The 25,689-nt window shown below is 45.1% G+C and overlaps 1 protein-coding gene across 3 annotated transcripts in view; it reads left to right on the forward strand.

The window, feature by feature from the left end:
• Positions 1-25,689, forward strand: part of RBMS3 (RNA binding motif single stranded interacting protein 3) — a 932,710-nt gene that overhangs the window by 385,114 nt on the left and 521,907 nt on the right. For all 3 annotated transcript variants that reach the window (XM_063922277.1, XM_063922278.1, XM_063922276.1), the window contains exon 3: positions 799-857. In XM_063922277.1, the coding sequence (XP_063778347.1) occupies positions 799-857 (59 nt within the window). The remainder of the gene's footprint in view (positions 1-798; positions 858-25,689) is intronic.

A 25,689-nucleotide genomic window follows, 5' to 3' on the forward strand; every position in this document is an offset into this window, starting at 1 on the left:
ATGTGCCAACAATTTGGATTCTTCCATGTTTGGGGGGGGGGGGTATGCTTAACATTAAATATACCAACCCATAAAAATAAGATGCAGTACTGTATGTGAGACATATCACCCAGTATGCAAGAAAATAATTTATTTGATCCAGTGAGTTGTATAAAGCAAATTTGCAAATAATGGTTTAAAATTCTGAAATCAATTAGGAGTTTTACCATCCGTAATTCATTGTGGTAATTTCCCAGTATTTCCCACATATAGGGGGACATGTAGTAAGCCTTGGAGAGTGATAATGTGGAGAGAAGATATTGCAAGAACCAGTCAATCATCTCCTAACTGCCATGTAGCAGGCTGTTGTGCCTGAAAAATGACAGGAGCTAATTGTTGGTCCACTTTATCTTGGTATTACTGAACATGTATCATGGCCCCAAACTGATCACACATTGACCATTCTTGCATTTTAACCATAGAAGGAATGGAATTAACTGCACTTTCCAACATGCCAAATAATGTTCTGATGAATTTTGATTGGATGGTAATCAGACATTTCACTCATACTGGGCCAAATGCAAGATATTTCCAGCCAGCAACACTGCACTGTACACGGTCAGCTACAAAGGCAGTCTTAATGCTATGGTTAACAATGAAAAACTGGATAATGTAGACATTTTTTGGATGTTGACATAAAGAAGTGGTCAAGACAAGTGCAATAAATGAAACATATAACAGCAATGACAATGAAGAACTTGTGAAGACCTTTCAATATAATGAGGCAAAATTAATATTTGGATTTGTTCTTTCTTTTAGGTATGGGAAAATTGTATCAACTAAGGCAATTCTTGACAAAAACACAAATCAGTGCAAAGGTATGTAAAATGATTTCTTTGTATTTGCTTGGTTACTACTGCCTGATTGAACTACAATCTGTTCCGGATTAAGTTTGTGCTGATTATAGAAATGCTAAACTGTACGGCATGTTATATCTACAGAGTTAGCGTGGTATTTCTTGGCATGCAACCAAGGTCTTCTACTTAGAAAGCTCTATGATTTCAAGTATACAAAGCATTTTATTTTTTTCTGTTGCTAATGTTAGCGCTTCAGGATAATTAAGGGTAACTGTGACGTTCTATTGGTACAAGTGCTAATTCTTAATTGCTTAGGATCATGTGGTTATTGTGATTAGAATATAAAAGTTTGTATTGTTTTTAAATGGCTGAAAATATTTTTGTTAGTTTAATTTTATTTCTTATGGCGTGTACACACGGTGAGATCCTTGCTATGCCTGATTTTCACTTTGCGATTTCCCCTGAACTCCCCGGAGCCCAGCACCACCGATTTTGACTAACTTTTCTTGAGATATGGACTATGTGTGCTTACGATTTTGGCTTATGTGAGATTTTGGTTTATGTGAGATGTAATTGACATGTGAGATGAACTATATAGTACACCGATCTAGCAAGGATTGACTTGCCTGCACAGTCTATCTTTTCTTGCGATAACGACCTGGCGGGACCGCGCATCGGGAGCGTATCGAGATCGCAAGTGGCATAACACCTTGCGATTTGCACTAACTTTTCTTGCGATTTTGACTATATAGTCAAAATCGAAAGAAAAAATCTAACCGTGTGTACGCACCTTAAGGCTAATGTGGCAAAAGCAGCGTAGGTGGTAAAGTCACTTGAGCAGTGATAAGCTTTTTGAATACTGTTTCTATCAATTTATTTTAAGGATGATGGAAATCCCCAGCTACATCACAATATGGGCCGCACATTCTGAGTCACATGCAATGCATGTATTTGTGCAAATAGTACAGTAGATGTACTTGCATCTAAGGGCCTAATTCAGACCTGATCGTAGCCGTGCAAAGCTACGATCAGTTACTCAGACATGAGGGGGAATGCCCAGCACAGTGCTAGTCCGCCCCGCATGTCTGGCTCTGCTCTGCCGCACACGTACAAAAGCGCTTTTGTACTTGACGAGTAGCTCCCTATCAGCACAGCTCCTGCTCGCTGGCAGGGAGCTACTCATCGATGTCAGGGTCACAGCGGCTGCGTGTGATGTCAGCATCCACCATGGGCCACCCCCCGCATGGTCCGGGCACACCTGCGTTGCCCGGGCCGTGCCCCTAAAATGGCGGATAAACGCCACCTGCCCGCCCCCTTCTGCCTAGCGACTACCTCTGCCTGTCAATCAGGCAGAGGCGATCGCATGGCTGAGATGGCCATCAGCTGTCAGTCATGTGTCGGCACACTGTGGCGCAGGCGCATGCGCAGTTCAGACATTATCGGTTGCTGTGCGAAAACGCACAGCAGCGATCAGGTCTGAATTATGATCTAAGTCGCTAAAAAGTCACACAACGTATGCGTCCCACGGTTTGTATGTGCAGAGGTACAGTTGCAATTGAGATGCACAGTGGTCCTCATTCAGGTCCAGTTGTCACTGTGTCCTGATGTGCAAAGTGCCAATGTTTGGTACTCTGTGCATGCGCAGGACCCGTTTTGGCCTCATTGATTGACAGTCTGATTCCATTTGAGGACTGGGAGGGAGTGGCAACGACCTCTGTTTCTCCAAACGGAAGCATGCCGCCACTGTTGCAGGGGAGGGATGAGGCCAGGATCTCCGTCAGAGGTTTCCTGGCCTCTAGGAAGCAGCTATCGGCTTGCATAACCCCATGGGTCACCCAGCTGACTAATACTGTCGGCGATGATCTGATACCGCACCATAGGATGCAGTTCGGATCAGTAATGCAGCACGAGGTGTGACGCTTCCTGCTACATTACCATTAGTGGTATCACTGTTGTTTCTATGTAAGCAACAGTGATAGCACCTTCAACCACTTCTGAATGAGGGCCAGTGTTTTGGAAATTTGCTGGGTGTTTGTGGGCAGTAACAGGGAGGTGGCTATTAAAACAGGTGTGGTATAGGAGAACTACAGTAATTAGATAGTCTTAGGTTGACATGCATTAGTGTTAAAAGGTCAACATGGAAAAGGTTGACAGCAGAATAGGTCAACAGGTACAAAAGTGGCGTCTTAGGGCCTAATTCAGACCTGATCGCAGCAGCAAATTTGTTAGCTAATGGGCAAAACCGTGGGGGTCATTCCGAGTTGATCGCTCGCTGACGTTTTTTGCAGTGCATCGATCAGGTCACTACTGCGCATGCGTATGAACTGCAAAAGCGCAGGCGTGTCGTACGGGTACAAAGTGGATCGTTGCTGGGCGATGGATTTAATGAAGAATCTATTCGCACAGCGGATCGCAAGGAGATTGATAGGAAGAAGGCGTTTGTGGGTGTCAACTACCCATTTTCTGGGAGTGTTTGGGAAAACGCAGGCGTGTCCAAGTGTTTGCTGGATGGGTGTCTGACGTCAATTCCGGCACAAAAAAGACTGAAGTGATCACAAGGGCTGAGTAATTCCAGAGCTACTCAGAAACTGCACAAAATGTTTTTGCAGAGCTCAGCTGCAAAGGTGTTCGTACTCTTGCAAAGTGAAAATACACTAACCTGTGGGCGGCGACTATGCGTTTGCACGGCTGCAAAAAATAGCTAGCAAGCGATCAACTCGGAATGAGGGCCCATGTGCACTGCAGGTGTGGCAGATATAACACTTGAAGAGAGAGTTAGATTTGGGTGGGTTATATTATTTCTGTGCGGGGTAAATACTGGCTGCTTTATTTTTACACTGCAATGTAGATTTCAGTTTGAACAACCCCACCCAAATCTAATTCCCTCTGCACATGTTATATCATAACCCCCCCCCCTGCAGTTCACATGGTTTTGCCCATTGTCTAACAAATTTGCTGTTGCGATCAGGTTTGAATTAGGCCCCTAGTGCTTGCACATACAGATGCACGGATGTACACCAGGAAAGTGCTTGTAGCAGTATTAGCATAAAGTCGCACATGCTACAGCAGCAAAAGACGCACACATGGATGCAGCAGTGTCTGCATCAGCAGCAGACCCTAATTATCTTGTATGACTGTGAGACAGTGAGGTGTTCCTAGTCATAGTGGGATCCACATGACTATGGGGGTTATTCCGAGTTGTTAGCAAACCAAAAAAGCACACAAATGGGCAAAACCATGTGCCCTGCAGGGGCACATGTAACATGTGCAGAGAAAGTTAGATTTGGGTGGGGTGTGTTCAAACTGAAATCTAAATTGCAGTGTAAAAATAAAGCAGCCAGTATTTACCCTGCACAGAAAAAATATAATCCACGCAAATCTAACTCTCTGGTGCACATGGTTTTACTCAATTGCTAACTTTTTTAGTTTGCTAACAACTCTGAATAACCCCATATGTGAGCATAAAATAAATTCACTTCCTAGCCCAACATGCTCCCTTCATCTAGGGGCACCCACTGTGACTGGTTCTCTGGCCAGTCATGATGGATATTGTGGTGCTGGTGTGGTTTCACACAGGAGCGGTTCTTGGTGCGGGCAAGCAGTGCCTGCGCCCGGGGCGCTGCCGCAGTCACCCCGCAGGCACTGCCGCCTACCCGCTCCCTGGCTGCAGCGGACGCCGTGGGCTGTGTGGGCGTCCGCTGCAGCCGGCTCCAATGACAGACACTAGAGGTCATTATTGACCTCTAGTGTCTGTGCGGCGCTGCTATGGGAGAGACGTCATGACGTCTCTCACATAGAGAGGAGCCGCGGGAGGCCAGACGGAGCAGCAGCAGCAGCAGCGGTCGGGAAGCAGGAGCGGGGCAGTGGTAAGTATTGTATTTTTTATTTTTGTGTGTGTTTGTAAGCGGCTACTAAGGGGCACAGCGACAGAGGGCACAACTACTGGGGACAAAGCAACAGGGGGCACAACTACTGGGGCAAATCTACTGGGAGCATAGCTACAGGGGGCACAACTACTGGGGGCACAGCGACAGGGGGCACAACTACTGGGGCAAAGCAACAGGGGGCACAGTGACGGGGCAAATCTACTGGGGGCATAGCTATATGGGGGGCACAACTACTGGGGCAAATCTACTGGGGGCATAGCTACAGGGGGCACAGCTACTGGGGGCACAGCTACAGGGGGCAAATCTACTGGGGGCAAATCAACTGGGGGCACAACTACTTGGGGCAAATCTGGGGGCACAGCCATGCCCCTCCCTTATGAAGCCACTCCCCTATTTTTGACGCGCGCCTCAGGCGTGCACTAACTGTTTTGCCCAGGGGGGGTGGGAGCCAGGCGCCAGTGGAAACTTTCGCACTGGGCGCCACAAGGTGTAGAACCGGTCCTGGTTTCACACTGTGATTAAAACTACACAGTTCACTTTTACATCTCACATTTTGGGCCTAACTAACCCAGGCTCCTAGAATAGTTCGTAGAGATATACATGTCATCTGTACATGGCTGAATATGTCCAATGCCTAGAAAATAAGCGCTATTGGCTGATCTGACTACGCTCCTGTAAATAGGAAGCAAGAAAAATGGCAAGGCTGTGTGACATCCATGATTTACCTGTCACTGTATAAGCTGCTGAATGATGACACCAACTTATGTTTCAAACTCCATTTACTATAGAAGTCCAGGTATTGCAAGGCATGTAAGGCAAGGTGCATAAACCATGTAACACAGTGTTTGAGGTAGCTTTAAGCAGACAAATATTTGCAAATAACTTAGCACAGTCTTTGCAACAATCAATTTGGTATTTGTAATACAGGAACACTGCCAGAGACAGTCTGTGAATAGGCAAGAGATAATGGATGCTAAGCTCTCATTCTGGTTCCTTCAGATAAGTTTGGGCACTCACTTTCCAATCTCCAGAGAATCAGTTCTGTCCTGGCCTTCGGCAGCACTCACCAACTTATGTCGCTCTGCAGCATTTCAATCTTATACAGCTCTTATCCAATCTTATACAGCTCTTATCAAATCTTATACAGCTCTCTTACAGTACATATACAGCCTCCTGTGCATCTCTGACACTTGTCTCTTACAACTCTTTCCTCCAGCTCAGTGTTTTCCCACAGCAGCCACTGAGTAGAGATGCTTAAAAGTTGTTTTGAACTGATTCATCAATTCGGCTCTGAAGTTAAAAAAAAAAGATCAAACTTTGAAAGGAAAAGTTGGCGGTTTCAGCTATGTTTGAGGTGGTGAAAACATTTTAAAGCCAGTTCAAACACTTCAGGTTAATGGATGGTAGTTTTTTACCTCAAACTTCAAACTCAAACACAGTAATGTTTGCTTTTCAAGTAAAAAAGAAAAATGTTAAAAATACCATAAGATGTAGCAATTTAGGCTGAAGCAGGCAACAATTTATAGCTCATCCTAAAGTTCTTTTAAAACCTGTGAACTGCAAATTTTAATCATAAAACAGTTGAAATAAGCGGTCATAACACAAGCAAGTCATATTTAATGGCATGTTTACATTTTAGCATCTCAACTACTAACCAGCAGGACATATCATAGGAATAAAATCTATGCAGAAACTGCAGTTGATAACAATGGGCCAGATGTATGAAAGTGCGCTGTGGTTTCCGCTGACCACAGCACACCTTAAGCCTGCAATTAGCGCTTCCTCCTAATATATGAACGGCGTGTTAACGCCGTATGGCCTGGCCGCCGCGCGCCCCCGCCACTTACCGCTACCCCGCTGTAGTGAACGGGAGACGAAGAGCAGAGGCAATGTATGATTGCCTCTGCTGCCCCTTTTCGTCTCCTGAAGCTGACTGTCCGGAACGCCTCCCCCAGGCAGGCGATGTGGTCAAAATGTGCAGTGGCTTTGTTTTTTTTTGTTTTTTTAAATAAACTTTATTTAACGTGGACATTCTTCTGCTGGTCCACACAGCTCTACTGCGCATGCGTCGGGGGCCTCCGGCGGTGCACACAGGAAGAAGGGAGAAGGGCGCATGCGCACAGATTGCTGCGCCAAGCCGATGTGGAAGCTGCGCTACCGCAGGACAGGTAGGATAATGCACTCACACATCGGCGGGGGCCTTGATCATACATTGTGGCGGCGGCTGCGGGCGTATCACCACGATAATGTGGTGATACGCCCCTGGACACATAACGTCCGTTAGGACGTTTTTAATACATTACCCCCAATATTCACTGCGATATGTGGCAATAGATAACCACCGTTATCATTGTATATCGATAAATATGCCTCTAAGTCAGTGTTCTCAAACTGTGTGCCTAGGCATCCTGGGACACTTGCATATCCCTTATACCAGGCATTCCCAACCGCGGTCCTCAAGGCACACCAACAGTGCAGGTTTTAGTGATAGCCAGGCTTCAGCACAGCTGGTTAAATCAAAATAACTGAGGTACTAATTAAGGGGGTAATGTATTAAAAACGTCCTAACGGACGTTATGTGTCCAGGGGCGTATCACCACATTATCGTGGTGATACGCCCGCAGCCGCCGCCACAATGTATGATCAAGGCCCCCACCGATGTGTGAGTGCGTTATCCTACCTGTCCTGCGGTAGCGCAGCTTCCACATCGGCTCGGCGCCGCAATCTGTGCGCATGCGCCCTTCTCCCTTCTTCCTGTGTGCACCGCCGGAGGCCCCCGACGCATGCGCAGTAGAGCTGTGTGGACCAGCAGAAGAATGTCCACGTTAAATAAAGTTTATTTAAAAAACAAAAAAAAACAAAGCCACTGCACATTTTGACCACATCGCCTGCCTGGGGGAGGCGTTCCGGACAGTCGGCTTCAGGAGACGAAAAGGGGCAGCAGAGGAAATCATACATTGCCTCTGCTCTTCGTCTCCCGTTCACTACAGCGGGGTAGCGGTAAGTGGCGGGGGCGCGCGGCGGCCAGGCCATACGGCGTTAACACGCCGTTCATATATTAGGAGGAAGCGCTAATTGCAGGCTTAAGGTGCGCTGTGGTCAGCGGAAACCACAGCGCACTTTCATACATCTGGCCCTAAGTCACCTGTGTTCAAGCCTGGATATCACTAAAACCAGGACTGTTAGTGTGCCTTGAGGACTGAGGTTGGGAAACACTGCCTTATACCCTTATATTATATTCACTTCAATTTATTATTATAAAACATAGGTAACATTTACTTAAAATAGTTTATTCATGTTCAATAAACAGAGGAATAAAGTTCCTTTGCATAAGGCATAATACAATACATTTAATACAGTGGATTTTATATGCAACAATGACATAAAACCTGCTAATTCGTGAGAATATGATGTTATTTCCACCTCACCCTATCGGGTGTGAATTCATAGGGTGGGTTACCCCACAGAAGTTGCAGGCTGTTATGTAGATAACCCAATGCGTTTCATCCTCTTAATGGACTTCTTCAGGGGTATAAATCAATAGATCAATTGGATAGTAAACTGAATCCACGTAGATAAGTTATTATCTCTTTCATAAACCAATTGGGTTCCTCAGAATAATTTTAACACCAAGCAGTTCCTCTAATGGAAATACTTTAAAAGAATATCATGAACTCCCCTTCAATGGGTACCGACAAACTGGAGCTTACATTCTGAAGTATATGTATCTCCCTCTGTTTAGCAGCAATGTTAGGGGCAGCCAGGAGATGCTGGGCTTCAAAAAGGGGGGAAGCTGCAAGTGAAAGTAGTGAAAACAGATAATTGACAAGTGCTGCCAACAGCGCCCCTACCCTGCAGCGCTATGCGCTTTCTGCACACACAGTACATAGTTACGACCTTAGTGGTTTATGACCAATTCAAATTATTTATGGTCAATGTAATAGACAAAAACAGTGCAGGTGGCTGTCAGTCATAAAATATCTTGTCTCTCACCACACAATTGGACCTAAGGTGACATATAAACTAGTGATGAGCGGGTTCGGATCCTCAGGATCCGAACCCGCCCGAACTTCACCTTTTTTTTCACGGGTCCGAGCGACTCGGATCCTCCCGCCTTGCTCGGTTAACCCGAGCGCGCCCGAACGTCATCATCCCGCTGTCGGATTCTCGCGAGATTCGGATTCTATATAAGGACCCGCGCGTCGCCGCCATTTTCACACGTGCATTGAGATTGATAGGGAGAGGACGTGGCTGGCGTCCTCTCCGTTATAGTAGAAAAAGACTGAGTATAAAGACTGAGTGACTTACTTATAATTGTGGGGAGGATTGGGGACGGGGAGCAGCTGTTAGGGAGTACAGTGCATGGTTTTGATTATACCACCAGTGAGTTTAATCCTTTGTTTGTTTCTCTGCCTGAAAAAAACGCTCCACCATATCTGTGCTCACTCAGTGTGCTGCACTGCTGCATGATATATCTGTGCTGAGTGCACTGCTCACACTGCCTAATTGTGGGGACTGGGGAGCAGTTATAGCAGGAGTACAGTGCACAGTTTTGCTGACAGTGACCACCAGTCCAGTATACGTTTGTCTGCCTGAAAAACACTCCTGTCTGTGGTGGCTTTTTTTTTCTTCATACTAGTTTAGCAGTCTGCTGACAGTGTCCACCAGGTCCGTTATTATTTATTATATAGTATATTATATTTATTTTATATATATCAAGCAGTACTGTAGTCCACGGCTGTACCTACCTCTGTGTCGTCAGTGCACTCGTCGTCCATAAGTAATATAATACTATACTATCCATCCATCTACATTGTATACCTGTGGTGGCTTTTTTTTTCTTCATACTAGTTTAGCAGTCTAAAGAAAAAGAAAAAACACCCTAGGGTGGATTTTACTCCAGGCGCTGATTGGGGAGGTACAACACAGCAGCTAAAACAAAAGGAGGTTGGTCAGACCCCCAAGTCACAAGCAATATACAAAAGGAAAATTGAAGCGCTGATTGGTCATATATGAGAGAAGAAGGTCACATGGAAAATCACACATTGATTTGAATATTAAAAGAGAGAAAATATGTTTAAAAAATACACAATGTGAGAAAAATTGGAGAACACAAATGGGTGTTGGATCTCAAAAACAGCTGTGCCCCTCTCAATCTCAGTGAGAGATTAATGAGTGAAGTTCAAACCTGTTCCAAAAGACAGTCCCCTATTAATAAACTCTGGGTGACCCGTTAGTAATCCATCGTGTAAATAATTACCACCAGCAGTTGTCCAAGGTGTTTAAGCGGTTGGCATCCGCAGGAGCTTGTCCCTTGTATGGCTGTGTAAAAGTTCCACAATGGAAAGATGTCCTTCTATCGGGGTCCGCAAATGGAGGCAATGGTGGGGACCTGGTCCAGGTAGAAGTTCCTCAGGGAATTGAATGGTAGACAGTGGGCACGCACAGCAACAATCACCAACGCATTTCGTTGCGTTCACACTTTGAAAAAGTTGCGTGAACGCAACGAAACGCGTTGGCTACCTCATTGCGTTGGCTACCTCATTGCGTTGGCTACCTCATTGCGCCTCTTTTTTTCTTTGCGTCATGTGCTGTTTGGGAAGTATTTTTTTGAAGGGCCATCCTGCGTGACACTGCAGTGCCACTCCTAGATGGGCCAGGTGTTTGTGTCGGCCACTAGGGTCGCTTAGCTTAGCCATCCAGCGACCTCAGTGCAAATTTTAGGACTAAAAATAATATTGTGAGGTGTGAGGTGTTCAGAATAGACTGGAAATTAGTGTAAATTATGGTTATTGAGGTTAATAATACTATGGGATCAAAATGACCCCCAAGTTCTATGATTTAAGCTGTTTTTTAGGGTTTTTTGAAAAAAACACCCGAATCCAAAACACAACCGAATCCGACAAAAAAAATTCGGTGAGGATTTGCCAAAACGCGTTCGAACCCAAAACACGGCCGCGGAACCGAACCCAAAACCAAAACACAAAACCCGAAAAATTTCCGGTGCACATCACTAAATTATAAACACAGTTGACTTCATTTAACATTTCTTTTTACATTTCTTAATAAGATATCTGTGGCCTAGGGGTGCCGTGAAAAAAAAATTCCATTATTCTAGCGCGCCTTGAATCACAGTTTGGGAACCACTGCTCTAAGTGTGTTAGGGTCTCCTGCCCTGTGCTGCCACGTCGTCATGGCAACCGGGAGACAAGTGCTAGCGGAGTAACCTGAGCGCAGCTGATACTCCGGTTCGGGTCTTTTGCTGTGCAGTGGTTATAGGCTCTGTGCATGGCAGGGGATCCGGTGCTGGTTTTTGTGCTCACAGTCTGTGAGGTCTGAGTGGGGCGTGGACAGCACCTGCTTTATAAGGCCTCTTTTCAGGGTAAGCAGATGCTGCTGAATCTTTGTTGGTTAGTCAGTTTCTGAAAGTTAGCCAGTACTGTGTAGCTTTGTATTTGTTTGTTGCTTACTGCAAATAGGCCTGGGGATTTGGTATTACACTCTGCCAATCCAGACCTAGCAGTAAGACTGGAGTCAGTCGTTTAGCTTGCTGGGGTTCTGTTACTACTCTGTGAACTTAGCAAGTTTGCGGCTGTATTCTAAGACCTGCCTGTCTAATCCTGTCTCACTGTGCTAGGTGTCAGGGGTCAGTTTAGTGGCAGTAAACCGAACCTGTGCACTGCAAGTGAGAATTAGGATTGTGGAGAATCTCCTTGTGTCTATCATTCCATCTCTGACCAAGGAGTTTACTGCCACACCCGTTGGTAACCCTTTAGGGTTTTGCTGTTGCCCTTAGCAACAGCATTTCGGGTTTTCTATGTATTAAAACACAACATCTTGCTTTTCACATCTGAGCAGTTCTAATACAAGGGAGATACCCAGTTCCTTAGCCTCTGGGCTTCTCTGTTCACGTTGTGTGTATTTTGTTACCCTACCACCTTCTGTGTACGTTATGTCATATTCCCTAGTCTGTCTGTGAGTCCATTTGTTTTGCATAACAGTTCAAACACCAGTACATTCCTGCAGGCACTGGAGTGCATAACAGTCCTGACACCAGTACTTTCCTGCAGGCACTGGTGTGCATAACATATTCAGCAGCCCAATACTCCTGTTGAAATTTTGTGGGAATATGGAGCATACCCCTCAAAATACGTTGCAACAGGTGGTTGATCAGGTGCAGGTCCTGACTCAAAAATGTAATGATTTGTCCATTAAAATGCACACCTCCCAGGCTGCTGGCGGAGCTCCCGCAGCAGCAGCACCTGCAGGGGTTAAGGAGCCGAAAGTAAATCTCCCGGATCGTTTTTCTGGAGATCGCTCGCAGTTCTTTTGTTTCAAGGAGAGCTGCAAGCTATACTTCCGGCTTAGGCCTCAGTCTTCTGGGTCGGAGATTCAGCGGGTGGGCATAGTGATTTCCTTGCTACAAGGAGACCCACAGGTCTGGGCATATGGGTTGCAGCCTGACTGTCCGTCGCTTAAAAGTGTTGATGCTTTTTTTACGGTACTGGGCATGTTGTATGATGACCCTGACAAGACGGCCTCAGCCGAGGCTCAGATTTCGATCCTTAAGCAAGGGCGAAGGCCAGTTGAGGTTTACTGTACGGAGTTTCGGAGGTTGGCCCATGATACCCAGTGGAATGACCAAGCCCTGAGACACCAGTACCGAAGAGGTCTTTCTAACCAGATAAAGGACCAACTGGTACAACATCCCTTGCCTGATAGCTTGGATCAGCTCATGCAGTTATCCATCCGGGTGGATAGACGGCTGAGAGAGCGTAGGCTTGAAAGGGAGACTGAGATTTCCTTCCTTCCCAAGGGAACCTCAGACTCTGAGGAATTTTCCGAGGAGCCTATGCAGATTGGGGCTACCCGCCTCTCCTCGCGTGAGAAGATGCGGAGGAGACAGCAGGGGTTGTGTTTGTACTGTGGGAATAAAGGTCATGTGGTAGTATCATGCCCAGAAAAGCCGGAAAACTTCAGGGCCTGAGGGTGATGGGAAATATCCTGTCAGGCCAGAAGTCAGAATTTCCCAAGAAGACTTTTATCATTCCGGTGACCTTGAAGATCCTCGGTCAAACTGTCAAGACTGAGGCCTTTGTGGACAGTGGGGCCGACGGGGTTTTTATGGACCGCCAATTCGCCCTGAAACACTCTGTTCCCTTAGTACCCTTGGCATCGGAAATTGAGATTTGTGGGTTAAACGGGGAACCATTATCCCAAAGTAAAATTACCTCTTGCACTAGCCAGATTTCTTTGTTTATTGGAGCCACACACTCTGAAAAATTGTCCTTTTATGTGACTGTCTGTACTTTTGGCCCATTGGTGTTGGGGTTACCCTGGTTAAGGGCCCACAATCCTCAATTTGACTGGGTCTCTGGGGAGATTCTTAGTTGGAGTACTGATTGTTTCAGGAGTTGCTTGAGCCTTCCAGTCAGGTTCTCGCAGCTAAGTTTGCCAGGATTGCCAGGGTGTTATGCAGATTTTGCGGACGTGTTCTCCAAAAAAGTTGCAGAGGTACTACCTCCCCATCGCTCCTATGACTGTGCCATTGATTTGTTGCCAAATGCTAAGCTTCCCAAGAGCAGGTTGTACTCCCTGTCACGTCCTGAGACTCAGGCTATGGCAGAGTACATTCAGGAGAACTTGGATAAGGGATTTATCAGACCTTCACAGTCTCCAGTTGGGTCGGGGTTCTTCTTCGTGGGTAAAAAGGACGGTTCGTTGCGACCCTGCATCGACTTCAGGGAATTGAACCGTATCACGATTAAAAACTCATACCCACTGCCTCTCATTTCGGTCTTGTTTGACCAGCTTCGTACTGCCACCATTTTTTCTAAGATTGACCTACGCGGTGCGTACAATCTAATCCGAATAAGAGAGGGGGATGAATGGAAGACTGCCTTTAATACCCACTCGGGGCATTATGAATATTTGGTGATGCCTTTTGGGCTCTGTAATGCCCCGGCAGTCTTCCAGGATTTCATGAATGATGTGCTCAGGGAATATTTGGATAGATTCTTAGTTGTATACTTAGATGACATTCTAATCTTCTCCCATTCCCTGGAGGAACATCGGAAGCATGTACGCTTAGTCCTCCAGAAACTCAGAGACCACCGGCTTGGGGCGAAGCTGGAGAAGTGCGAATTTGAAGTTCAGCAAATCGCATTTCTAGGATATATTATCTCCCCAGAAGGTTTCCAAATGGAGGGTTCCAAGGTACAGGCAGTCCTGGATTGGGTGCAGCCCACTAGTTTGAAGGCGCTTCAGCGTTTCCTGGGCTTTGCGAATTTTTATAGACGATTTATCGCTGGATTTTCGTCTATAGTGGCGCCCTTGGTGGCACTCACTAAGAAAGGGGCGGATGTTGCTCACTGGTCTTGTGAGGCTAAAGCGGCTTTTGCCCGTCTCAAAAGGGCATTTGTTTCGGCCAAGGTGCTGCGACACCCAGATCCAGAGCGTCCTTTTGTGGTGGAGGTGGATGCCTCTGAGATGGGTATTGGGGCAGTGCTTTCTCAGATGGGAGTGTCAGATAATCGCCTTCATCCCTGTGCTTACTTTTCCCGTAAATTTTCGCCTGCCGAGATGAATTATGACGTGGGTAACCGGGAATTGTTGGCTATTAAGGATGCACTCGAGGAGTGGAGACACTGGCTTGAGGGGGCTAAGTTTGTGGTCTCAATTCTCACTGACCATAAGAATCTGGCATATTTAGAGTCAGCGAAGCGTCTCAATGCCAGGCAGGCACGATGGGCTTTGTTTTTTGCTCGCTTTAATTTTTTGATAACATATCGCCCTTGGTCAAAAAACATCAAGGCTGATGCGCTCTCGCGGAGTTTTGCTCCAATCCAGGAGACCACCGAGGAGCCGTTGCCCATTGTTTCCCCATCATGTATTAAAGTGGGCATTACCCAGGACCTCTTATCATTAGTCCTTAGAGCACAGGAGCAGGCTCCTCCAGACCTTCCGGTAGGTCTTTTGTTTGTGCCTCCTAGGTTAAGACAGCGAGTGTTCCTGGAATTCCATGCCAAGAAGTCTGCAGGTCACCCGGGTATTGCCAGAACTCGGGAGTTGCTATCTAGGGCGGTGTGGTGGCCCTCGTGGCTAAGGATGTGGATCAGTGGGTTCGGGCATGTGACATCTGTGCCCGAAATAAGACTCCTAGAGGGGTTCCTGTTGGCCCACTACATCCACTCTCTATCCCATCTAAGCCATGGACCCACATTTCAATGGATTTTGTGGTGGACTTGCCCAAATCCTCGGGGATGACAGCCATCTGGGTTGTCGTTGACAGGTTTTCGAAGATGGCGCACTTCGTTCCACTGGTTGGGCTGCCATCGGCCAGACGCCTGTCTGAATTATTTATGCTGCATGTTGTGCGTCTCCACGGGTTGCCACTTGATGTGGTCTCTGACCGCGGATCCCAGTTTGTGGCCAAATTCTGGAGGGCATTTTGTTCCGATCTCCAGATTTCTGTCAGCTTGTCGTCGGGCTACCATCCGCAGTCTAATGGGCAGACTGAAAGGGTGAACCAGTCCTTGGAGCAGTTCCTCAGGTGTTATGTCTCCAAGTGTCAGACTGACTGGGTTGCTCATCTGTCCATGGCGGAGTTTGCCTATAACAACGCGGCTCACTCTGCTACAGGGATCTCTCCCTTCCTTTGTGTGTATGGGCATCATCCTAAGGCCAATTCTTTTGACCCCCTGGACTCCACGCCTGGTGGTTCCTCTGTGGTTTCGGTCCTTAGAGGTATTTGGCGGAAAGTGAAGAAAGCCCTTGTGTCTGTGTCATTAGTGACCAAAAGGGTTTTTGATAAGCGGAAAAGACCCTGCAGCTTCAAATTAGGAGACTTCGTCTGGTTGTCTACCAAGAATTTGAAGTTAAGGCAGCCATCTCATAAGTTAGGCCCCCGGTTCATCGGCCCTTATAAGATCACCAGGGTTATCAATCCGGTGGCATTTCAGTTAGATCTGCCCCGTTCTTTGGGTATCAATAAAACATTTCATTGTTCCCTTTTAAAACGGGCGATTAGTAATCCTTCTTCCAGTGGAAGACCTTCCCCTCTTCTGATACGTGGCCAGAGGGAGTTTGTTGTTGAAAGGATTCTTGACTCCAAGGTGGTTCGGGGTCGGCTGTCATTTTTGGTGCACTGGAAGGGGTATGGCCCGGAGGAGCGGTCGTGGGTGCGCAGTTGTGATCTTCATGCCCCCAGACTGATACGCTCTTTCTTCTCGCAGTTCCCCGATAAACCCGGTGGTAGGGGTTCTTTGACCCCTCGTCAGAGGGGGGGTACTGTTAGGGTCTCCTGCCCTGTGCTGCCACGTTGTCATGGCAACCGGGAGACAAGTGCTAGCGGAGTTACCTGAGCGCAGCTGATACTCCGGTTCGGGTCTTTTGCTGTGCAGTGGTTATAGGCTCTGTGCATGGCAGGGGATCCGGTGCTGGTTTTTGTGCTCACAGTCTGTGAGGTCTGAGTGGGGCGTGGACAGCACCTGCTTTATAAGGCCTCTTTTCAGGGTAAGCAGATGCTGCTGAATCTTTGTTGGTTAGTCAGTTTCTGAAAGTTAGCCAGTACTGTGTAGCTTTGTATTTGTTTGTTGCTTACTGCAAATAGGCCTGGGGATTTGGTATTACACTCTGCCAATCCAGACCTAGCAGTAAGACTGGAGTAAGTCGTTTAGCTTGCTGGGGTTCTGTTACTACTCTGTGAACTTAGCAAGTTTGCGGCTGTATTCTAAGACCTGCCTGTCTAATCCTGTCTCACTGTGCTAGGTGTCAGGGGTCAGTTTAGTGGCAGTAAACCGAACCTGTGCACTGCAAGTGAGAATTAGGATTGTGGAGAATCTCCTTGTGTCTATCATTCCATCTCTGACCAAGGAGTTTACTGCCACACCCGTTGGTAACCCTTTAGGGTTTTGCTGTTGCCCTTAGCAACAGCATTTCAGGTTTTCTATGTATTAAAACACAACATCTTGCTTTTCACATCTGAGCAGTTCTAATACAAGGGAGATACCCAGTTCCTTAGCCTCTGGGCTTCTCTGTTCACGTTGTGTGTATTTTGTTACCCTACCACCTTCTGTGTACGTTATGTCATATTCCCTAGTCTGTCTGTGAGTCCATTTGTTTTGCATAACAGTTCAAACACCAGTACATTCCTGCAGGCACTGGAGTGCATAACAGTCCTGACACCAGTACTTTCCTGCAGGCACTGGTGTGCATAACAAAGTGCCCTATTGCCACCCATTGAAATGCATGTTAATATCTCATGCCACAAAAATGAAGTTTAGGGGGACATGTTCTAAGCAGCAATAAGAGCGGAGAAGTGAGCCAGTGGAGAAGTTGCCCATGGCAACCAAACAGCACTAAAGTAACATCTATAATTTGCATACTATAAAATTATACAGAGCTGCTGATTGTTTATGGGGCAACTTCTCCACTTGCTCACTTCTCCGCTCTTATCACTTCTTAGTACATGTCCCCCTAAGTCTTTCATTTGGATGCAGTACAAGGCAAACAGCCTGCATTCCACAAAAAAAGAAGCCCTCTACCACTACCCTCTCATCTTAGCTTGACATGCTAAACTATGTAGGTTATATTACTAGCAGATACAATAGTACATGGGAATAACTGGTATCTGCACTATGTGTTTGCATTATAGAAACTTTGCAAATTACCTTTTATGCCAACTTGGAAAACAGTCAAATGTTTTTGTTTTTTTACACTACAATTAAGCATCTGTCTTTGGCCATTTGAAGTTTGTATGTTTACAGTAATCAATTTCAAATCGCTTTCTTTGCTTTTTTTTTTTTGTTCTGTAGTTCATCCTAAGTGCAAGTGCTTGAAATCAACATCTAATCCTTTATAGTGGCACTGGTTAGTTATGAAATGGAGCTAAATACACAAATATTCACTGCCAATGTCTCAATAGTCTGTTAATAACTAGATACAGTATATGCTTTGAAAATATCACCGCGCTATGTAATAATTTGATTTCTCCATGTGTTAAGGTTATACCGTAGAAAGTAATTTTGTATTACCTTTAAGTATACAGTCGAACAATGTAATGTAGATATTTGACCTTTTGTTTTTCTATAGTATTGTACTTCTGCATTATAGATATATATATTTATACATAATGAATTGTGAGTTGTAAAATAGATTGTATGTTATTCTAGATGTGTAGTGTAATCGCTGTAGCTGCTTGAACTGGCGGCAGTTCCTAAGTTACTTTTATATCTTTGGGCGCTGACAGAATGAGTAATCTATGCCTCCCGGAAAGGGAATAGAAGGGAGTTAAAATGCCAAACATATAGGCACATTTCACTGAATGTGAATTACTATCATCTACATTCGTCCCCACTGACTGTTTAATTATGTGCATGCAGGCTTACTTGCAGTTGAATGAATACATATTGCCATCTATATTCCATCCCGATCTTCCATTGTGTATCATAAAGCAAACTGAGCAGCCGGAGGATCATTATATTTGTCAAACAAAATATGCTGCAACTATCATATTTACTGTTCAGTCTTCAGGTCTTGGTCATTCATCCATGCCGAAGTGCAACTGTGAACCTTGTTGAATAATATAACCTGTTTTGTTTGCATAGCGGTCAGCTTCACATTTGCAACTCCAATGCAATCAAATGAACAGGAGACATGGACAGTAGTGTTGCAGTATAGAATCATAAAACACTATTTTGTATAATTACAGTATATTAGTCCAACATGTTATCGTAATATTATAAACATAAGTATGGTAAATATCATATAAATAGGGATGCAGTCAGAATACTGACAGCAGGATCCTGATGGTCAGAATACCATGATTGGCTCACGGTGGGCGCTGGATTTGAAAAACCATGGCCAGTGCCTTCCACTGACTGCCAAATTGGCGCCAAGTTTAAATCACCACTGCCACGGCACTGCCCGTTGCCAGGAACAAACAGATGGTCCTGGCTCCGGACACCCGCTGCTGCTGCAGCACCAGTGTTGGGATTAGACACTTGATCCCCGCGCTGCCCACTGCTATGTCCCGCAGGGGACACAGATACCCTGCTCTGCTGCTTGCCTGGCACTGGGAGCAGATGCACCATCCTAGCGCTAGACCACATCTCCACATATACAAGGCTATACCAAAATCGGTCTGGCCCGTGTCACTGCCCATGGTATAATGCTAAGAGGTACTACAGTAGCTGCCCTGGTGGCTCCTTTGCCCATTTACTGGAGTGCCTGGATGGTGCATGACTTCCTGGAGAGCTGCTGGGCATCCTTAGCTTCCTGCACCCAGCCTCCTCCTTAGGTGGTAGGCACTGGTGACCCTACCAGGCTGCCCAATTGCCCTGGTACAGCAATGTATGTACATACAGTTTCAGAGAGTAACATGATACTACTATCAAGGATTGCTTTTTCCACTGTATAACATTTTCTTAATTCCTGGTAATTACTTAGCAGCTTGGCCTTCTTTGTTTTAATTTGGAGTCTTGTGTGTGTTCTTAGATTGTTCGGCCTAATCAATACTTCCCAACTGTACTGATTTTGCTGGTACAATGCTATCTTTGGGCACCTTCCTACTGTCCCACCCACGGGCTGCAATGTACTAGTGTGTGTGTGGTGGGTGGGGAGGGGGCAGTGTGCTCTTTCTCCCCTCTGCATGTGGCAATCCACTGTAGAGAGAGATGGGGGAGCAGCTTGGGAAGAGCTGGGCATAACCCCAGTGTGATACAGAATGGGCACATGATGTTTGGTCCCACCCCATTGCTTCTCTCAGTAATAGGAAATCTTTTTTGTGCCTATTTAAAATATAAAAACATTGCAGTGGTGGCTGAGTGAATTTCAAATCCCCGGCAATATTGGCTGGGAGTGGTAAGCAGAGACTAAACAATTTGCCAGCCAGTCTGGGTCTCTCCTGCTCATGCAGTTTGGCCAAACACTTGGCTGCATCTTGATCTCTGAAGCCTATTTCATACTTCAGAAGCAATGGATTCATACTAGCTAACTCCTCATTATCCAGATTGCTGCACCTCCACAAATGTCACCACGGTTCTCCTGACTGAGGTGCACTTGCACAAACTGAAGTCCATGGTGGGTCCATAGTTGCTTTTTGTTGCAGAGTCGCTGTTCTTCATAAATGACCTTCAATTTAAGTATATCACTGACATCTTCTTCCAACAAATAATCGCAGTTGATTGACAGCTGTGAACAAGCCAGTAAAGATTTCCAATACTAGCAAATAATAGTAGCAGCACAAGAAACTCACTGACCTTGGCTGTTGGGTAAAGCTCATCAAAAGTTAATTGGTTTACTTCACCTAGATCATGATTCCATAGGTGGAACAACCTTCCCCCCCTGATGCGCTTGGCATCCTCATGCTGGGTGCTGTGCAAGTTATGTGATAAATTCAACGGAACTGTACATAGTGAAGTCTATTCATAAGAAAACATAAGTAAAACTGACCACTTATAAAAATATACTTTACAAAATATTCTGCTACAAAGTACAGTATCAAGTGAGAATAAGCAAGAAATAAAACCTACAGCCCTCAGGTTTTCCTGCAGTGGCGTCATTTCTATTAGAACCTTCCCATCTTGATGTTACACTTTCTGCAGATTCATGTCAGGTAAAGTAGGTTTTTATACAGTTGATGAGATGAATACAAGCAATAGACAGTTCTCTATTAATCTGGAAGAATGATTTACTCTTCATTAAGTCATCTTTTTTACTTATTTTAATTATAATAAGGAAAATACTATATAGCAATTACTAGTCAGTATTGTATAAAAACAAGGCTATTGACATCTAGAATTTGAGATTTGCCTATTTTTAGCGAGGGAGCTATCACCAGAGGGACCGATTCAGACCTGATCGCTGCGCTGCTAATTTTGTTGTTCTGCGATCAGATAGTCACTGCCCAAGGGGAAGTGTAATTTCGGACCGTGCAAGTGTGCGATCGCATGTGTACGCCATGCGAAAATGTCCCTCAGTCAGCGGACAGCTGCAAATCCATTCGCAACTCACTCGCCATCAAATGTTTTTTTCCAGTGTGTGCAGTCTGTGCGCAGCCCAGGCCTTACTCCTACAGTGCAAAAAGAACAGGCTATTCTGGTCTGGAGCTGACGACACACACCCTCCCAGAAAATTCTTGGGAACACCTGTGTTTTTCCTGACACTCCCAGAAAACGGTCAGTTACCACAAAAAGCCTCTTCCTGTCAATCAGGTTGCGAATGGCTGTGCGATCTAAATTTTTGCACCAGCTTATCGCTGTTTAGTGACGCGCGTGAGCATTGTGGTGCATACACATGCATAGTCAATCGATAATCACCTGCTGTGCAAAAACACACAGCAGTGATCAGGTCTGAATTGGGCCCAGAGAGTTTCCTGTGGAGATTTTCTTTTCCCAGTGCTACAGTCTCTTGGTATACAGTATGGACTATTCCCGTGATGGCTAACCTTGACACTCCAGCTGTTGTTGAACTACATATCCCAGCATGCCCTGCTACAGTTTTGTTATTTGGCCATGCTAAAACTGATGCAGGGCATGCTGGGATGTGTAGTTCAACAACAGCTGGAGTGTCAAGGTTAGCCATCACTGGACTATTTGTTGGAGGCTATTTGCTCTTCACTACGGCTGCATTGTTTTATATAGTTCGCTTCCTACAAAGCTCTTTTTTTTTAACTTTACTTTACTTTTACTAGAAAGCAGTCAAACACACCAAGCATCTCCTGCCCTGCAGTAACTATAGGCTGTGAACAAGACTTAAACAAAGAAAAACCTAACGTATTTCATTGTCACTCAGCTCGCCTCCCTGACTGTGGTGGTTCTCTGAATGACAAAGGTACAACACTCTCGCCTAGGGCCTTAAATATTGATTTCAAATTACTCTCACATCTTTCATGTTAGAGTGGTGGCTAAATCATTGCAAAATAATCTCTTTTACTTGAATTCCCTTGCAGACAGGGTTCACTGAAATATGATTTGAGAAAGAAAACACTTCCCACTGAGTTATATAGTCCGTATACTTATGTGAGGAAAATTTACTCAACCATTTCATGTTAATAAAACTCCACTAAGAAAAGGATTTTCAAATTATAGCTGTAGAGTTGTGGTCTCACAACATGGTTTATGGTAGAAATAAAGCGTATTTGCCCTGGGGTCTAAATGAAAACAGATTATTTTTGCCGTTTAGCTGTCACACACTGTCTGTACAATGCTAGATTTAACCATTGTTAAAGCAAAGTGTAAGTCTTGCATATGATGCACAGATTTTATAGCCAGTTGATTGCAAATAACTCTATAGCCGCTGGCTGGTACCCTGTAATTTCACCACTAATAATACTCTTGTCAAACATTCATAATGGTACACTGGAAGCAATGTGTAATATGACAGCACTGATGTCTATGGTGCGTTTTTCAATTTCAGTGGAAAATACATCATCTATAACAGAAAATTATAACTTATGACCTGGGGGTATTTACCATTTCAGGTTGCTGACATTTTTATGTTTACATACCTGTGATGCAATGGTATATATATATATATATATATATATATATATATATATATCCAGGAAAAGTACAGGCACTCACCACGTCCTTGATAGTAGAAAATGTATTATACCTCACAGGTGTATCTCACATATACCCCTTTTCCACTTACGATCACGGGTCGCAGCCGGGAGCCTGACACGGGAGCTGCCCCCTGCTGCGACCCGTGCTCGTCCCCTTTCCCATCAGCAGTCACAACCCGGCATATGCCGGGTTGGTGACGCTTCTAGTGACGCGGCAGGGGCGGCGCAGGGAGATCACATGATCTCCCAGCGCCGCCCTTCCATACAGTGTAAACGGGAGCCGTGTCGCATCGACACGGCTCCCGTTTACACTAGAACCCTACCCGGATCATTCCCGTGTCCTACCCAGGTAAATAGCCGGGTAGGATTCACGGGTCACTTGATCCGGGTTGACCCTTTTCCACTTGCCAAAAACACGGGTAAATGCGCGCCCCCGTGCATTTACCCGTGTTTTTTGAGCTAGTGGAAAAGGAGTCATAGAGACAGACAACAGCAAAAGATGTCGACGTTTCGGCTCCGTCTGAACCTTTTTCAAGACAGGCAAATTCACATCAGGTTCATACCCAGAAGCCCCTAACACACACCAACCCCTGAAGCACCTTTATAGCAGAGGCACATCACAGACCCCACCCATCAATCAATTCACAGGAAATCACAAAAGCACTGGTAACGCAATGTCACACTTACACTGCAAATATATCCCACCAACTGAACCATAGCGCCCTGTACATATCCGACATTAAAATAGCTAATTGCGACTATTTGCTGCGATACCGGAAATGGCGTGCGTTCCACATCATTTGGAACGCACCCACGTGACCGGAAGCAGGAGCTGTATGGGACGGCTGCCAGCCGTCGCCAGGCAACCACACCAGCTGCACTGATCACTGCGGTGTGCGGTACACACCTGACGGAACGTCACACCACCGCATGATCAGGAAGCGCACGGTTAGCCGTTGCTAGGTTACCGCAATAACAAGTGAAAGTCTAACATAGTAAACAATAGATGGTGTCATATACAGTATATATCGGACCTGGCAGACAAAATATATGATGTTTTAGGGTGGGTATAAATTCCATAGAATCCTGGGTAGGGAAACAATACATATGATCTTAAAGCATATATAACAAAAGAAACACATGCTAGTTGATTATGCCACAGCCACTCTACCAATTAAAATGGCCATGTATCCCTATAGGGTGGACAACAGATATTGGTAGTCACCCACAATAACACAAGGCAGTAGGCATACAGTCCCCTAAGCATAAAAAAGCAACCATTAATTCAATAGAGATAAGGAAAAAACAAGAAAATGTACAGATCAAGGATACTGAATGCCACAAGATACATGGATGCACATACCCCAGGACACAATGGAATCTATATAGGGTGTGTGGTATAACCTCTGCTACTAGGTGTCCCAAGGAGGTCACCAACATAAAAGACAACATAATAAAACAAAAGAAAACAAAATCAAACATATAAACAAGAATATAGATATAATAATCATATATGTTTGAAAACATATATGTTTTTAAAAAAACATATATATATATATATATATGAAAGTCTAGACACAGCCCTATCCGAGAAAAATATTAAACGGATTCGCTTCATTCAGCCCTCGTGGTGCTAGAGTGTCTAACTCATAGATCCATTTGACCTCTCGTTGCCTCAATAGCCTTTCCCAGTCACCCCCTCGTGGAGGTTTTGGTACATGGTCGATAAACATACACTTCATACTTGATATCGAATGTCCTCTTGATGCAAAGTGTTGAGATACTGGTTTATCCGACACCTTGGAGACCAGCACAGCTCGAATTGATGTATGGTGATTGGCCATCCTATCACGAAAGTTTCTTGTTGTCATACCAACATAATAGTAGCCACAGGGGCAGATAATAATGTAAATTACATGGTCCATAGTACAGTGCAGCCGATGGCATATCTTAATTTGTTGGCCACTGTGTGGATGTGTAAAACTTGGGCCAGCCATCAGTGATCTGCATGTGGTGCAATTAGGGCACCGGTAGCAACCTTTCTTAGTATCTTTTAGCCAGGTGTTACTGGTTGCAGATGGTTGCAAAGTCGGACGCATTAGTAATTGTCGTAGGTTTTTCCACGTCTGTAGGCACAGAGCGGTGGCTGCTGGCTTAACCCCTTAAAGACTGGATCAGTGGCTATAATCGGCCAGTGCTTGCGTAGCACTTTTTCAGAATGTGATGAAGCCACGTCGTATGTAGACGTAAAGATCATTCTATTAGCAACTCTCTTGTCTTGTCGACTGTTATTGTTGTGGGAGTGCCTGTACCTTGCTTTGCCAAGACATCTTTCAATGGTTTTTATCGTGTAGCCACGTTCTTGGAATCTGTCTGCCATCGCCTTACTCTGTGTCTCTGTGTCTTCCTCTGTGGTATTATTGCGCAACACCCGCATAAACTGTGAAATGGGTAAGCTCTCTTTTAAATGTACAGGGTGGTGACTGGAGGCATGTAAAAGCGTGTTTCTAACAGTCTCCTTTCTGTAGAGGGTCGAGGCAAGTTTTCCATTGTGTCGGTAAAGTGACACATCTAAAAAGTTAACTTTATCACGGTCGATGTGATATGTAAAACGGATAGTGCTGTCTAGACTATGAAGATAAGCAATCATCCCATAGAACTCTGTGTCGGTCCCTAGCCAAATAATGAAAACGTCATCAATGTAACGAACAAAAAATAAACACTTGGACCCGATCCTTGGCATGATGTTATTAGATTCATATTTGTGCATGTATAAATTCGCGTATGCTGGGGCCAAATTTGACCCCATCGCGGTACCACTACATTGGACATAAAAGTCCTTACCATATGAGAAGTGGTTCTGTCTCAGTACTAAGCCCGCAAGTTCAATTAGAAATTCAGTGGGCGGGCCCTCGTGTGGACCTGCAATCAATGCCTCACGCATGGCCACTAAACCCTCTGTATGCGGAATAACTGTATATAAGGACTGGATGTCCATAGTAATTAACCACGCATCGTCAGGTATTGTACCAAGAGAACCTATCCTTTCAAGAAGATCCAAAGTATCTCTAATGTAACTGGGCATCATCGTCACCAATGGTTGGAGAAATGAATCAATAAAAATTGCCAATGGTTGTAGAACAGAACTCATTGCCGATATGATCGGCCGACCAGGAGGGTCGATCATGGATTTGTGTATCTTCGATAGTGTGTAGATGATTGGACATATTGGATTATCTACTGTCAAATAGCTTGCTATTTTTTGGTCCAACCATCCACACACCAAAGCCCAGTTGATGGTGGTATCAACCAGTTTTTTAATATGTAACATTGGACTACCTCTACATTTCGAATAAACCTTAGAATCTGACAACTGTCTAAGTACTTCAGCATTGTATTT

Source organism: Pseudophryne corroboree, chromosome 5 (assembly GCF_028390025.1).
Source record: "Pseudophryne corroboree isolate aPseCor3 chromosome 5, aPseCor3.hap2, whole genome shotgun sequence".
NCBI lineage: Eukaryota > Metazoa > Chordata > Amphibia > Anura > Myobatrachidae > Pseudophryne > Pseudophryne corroboree.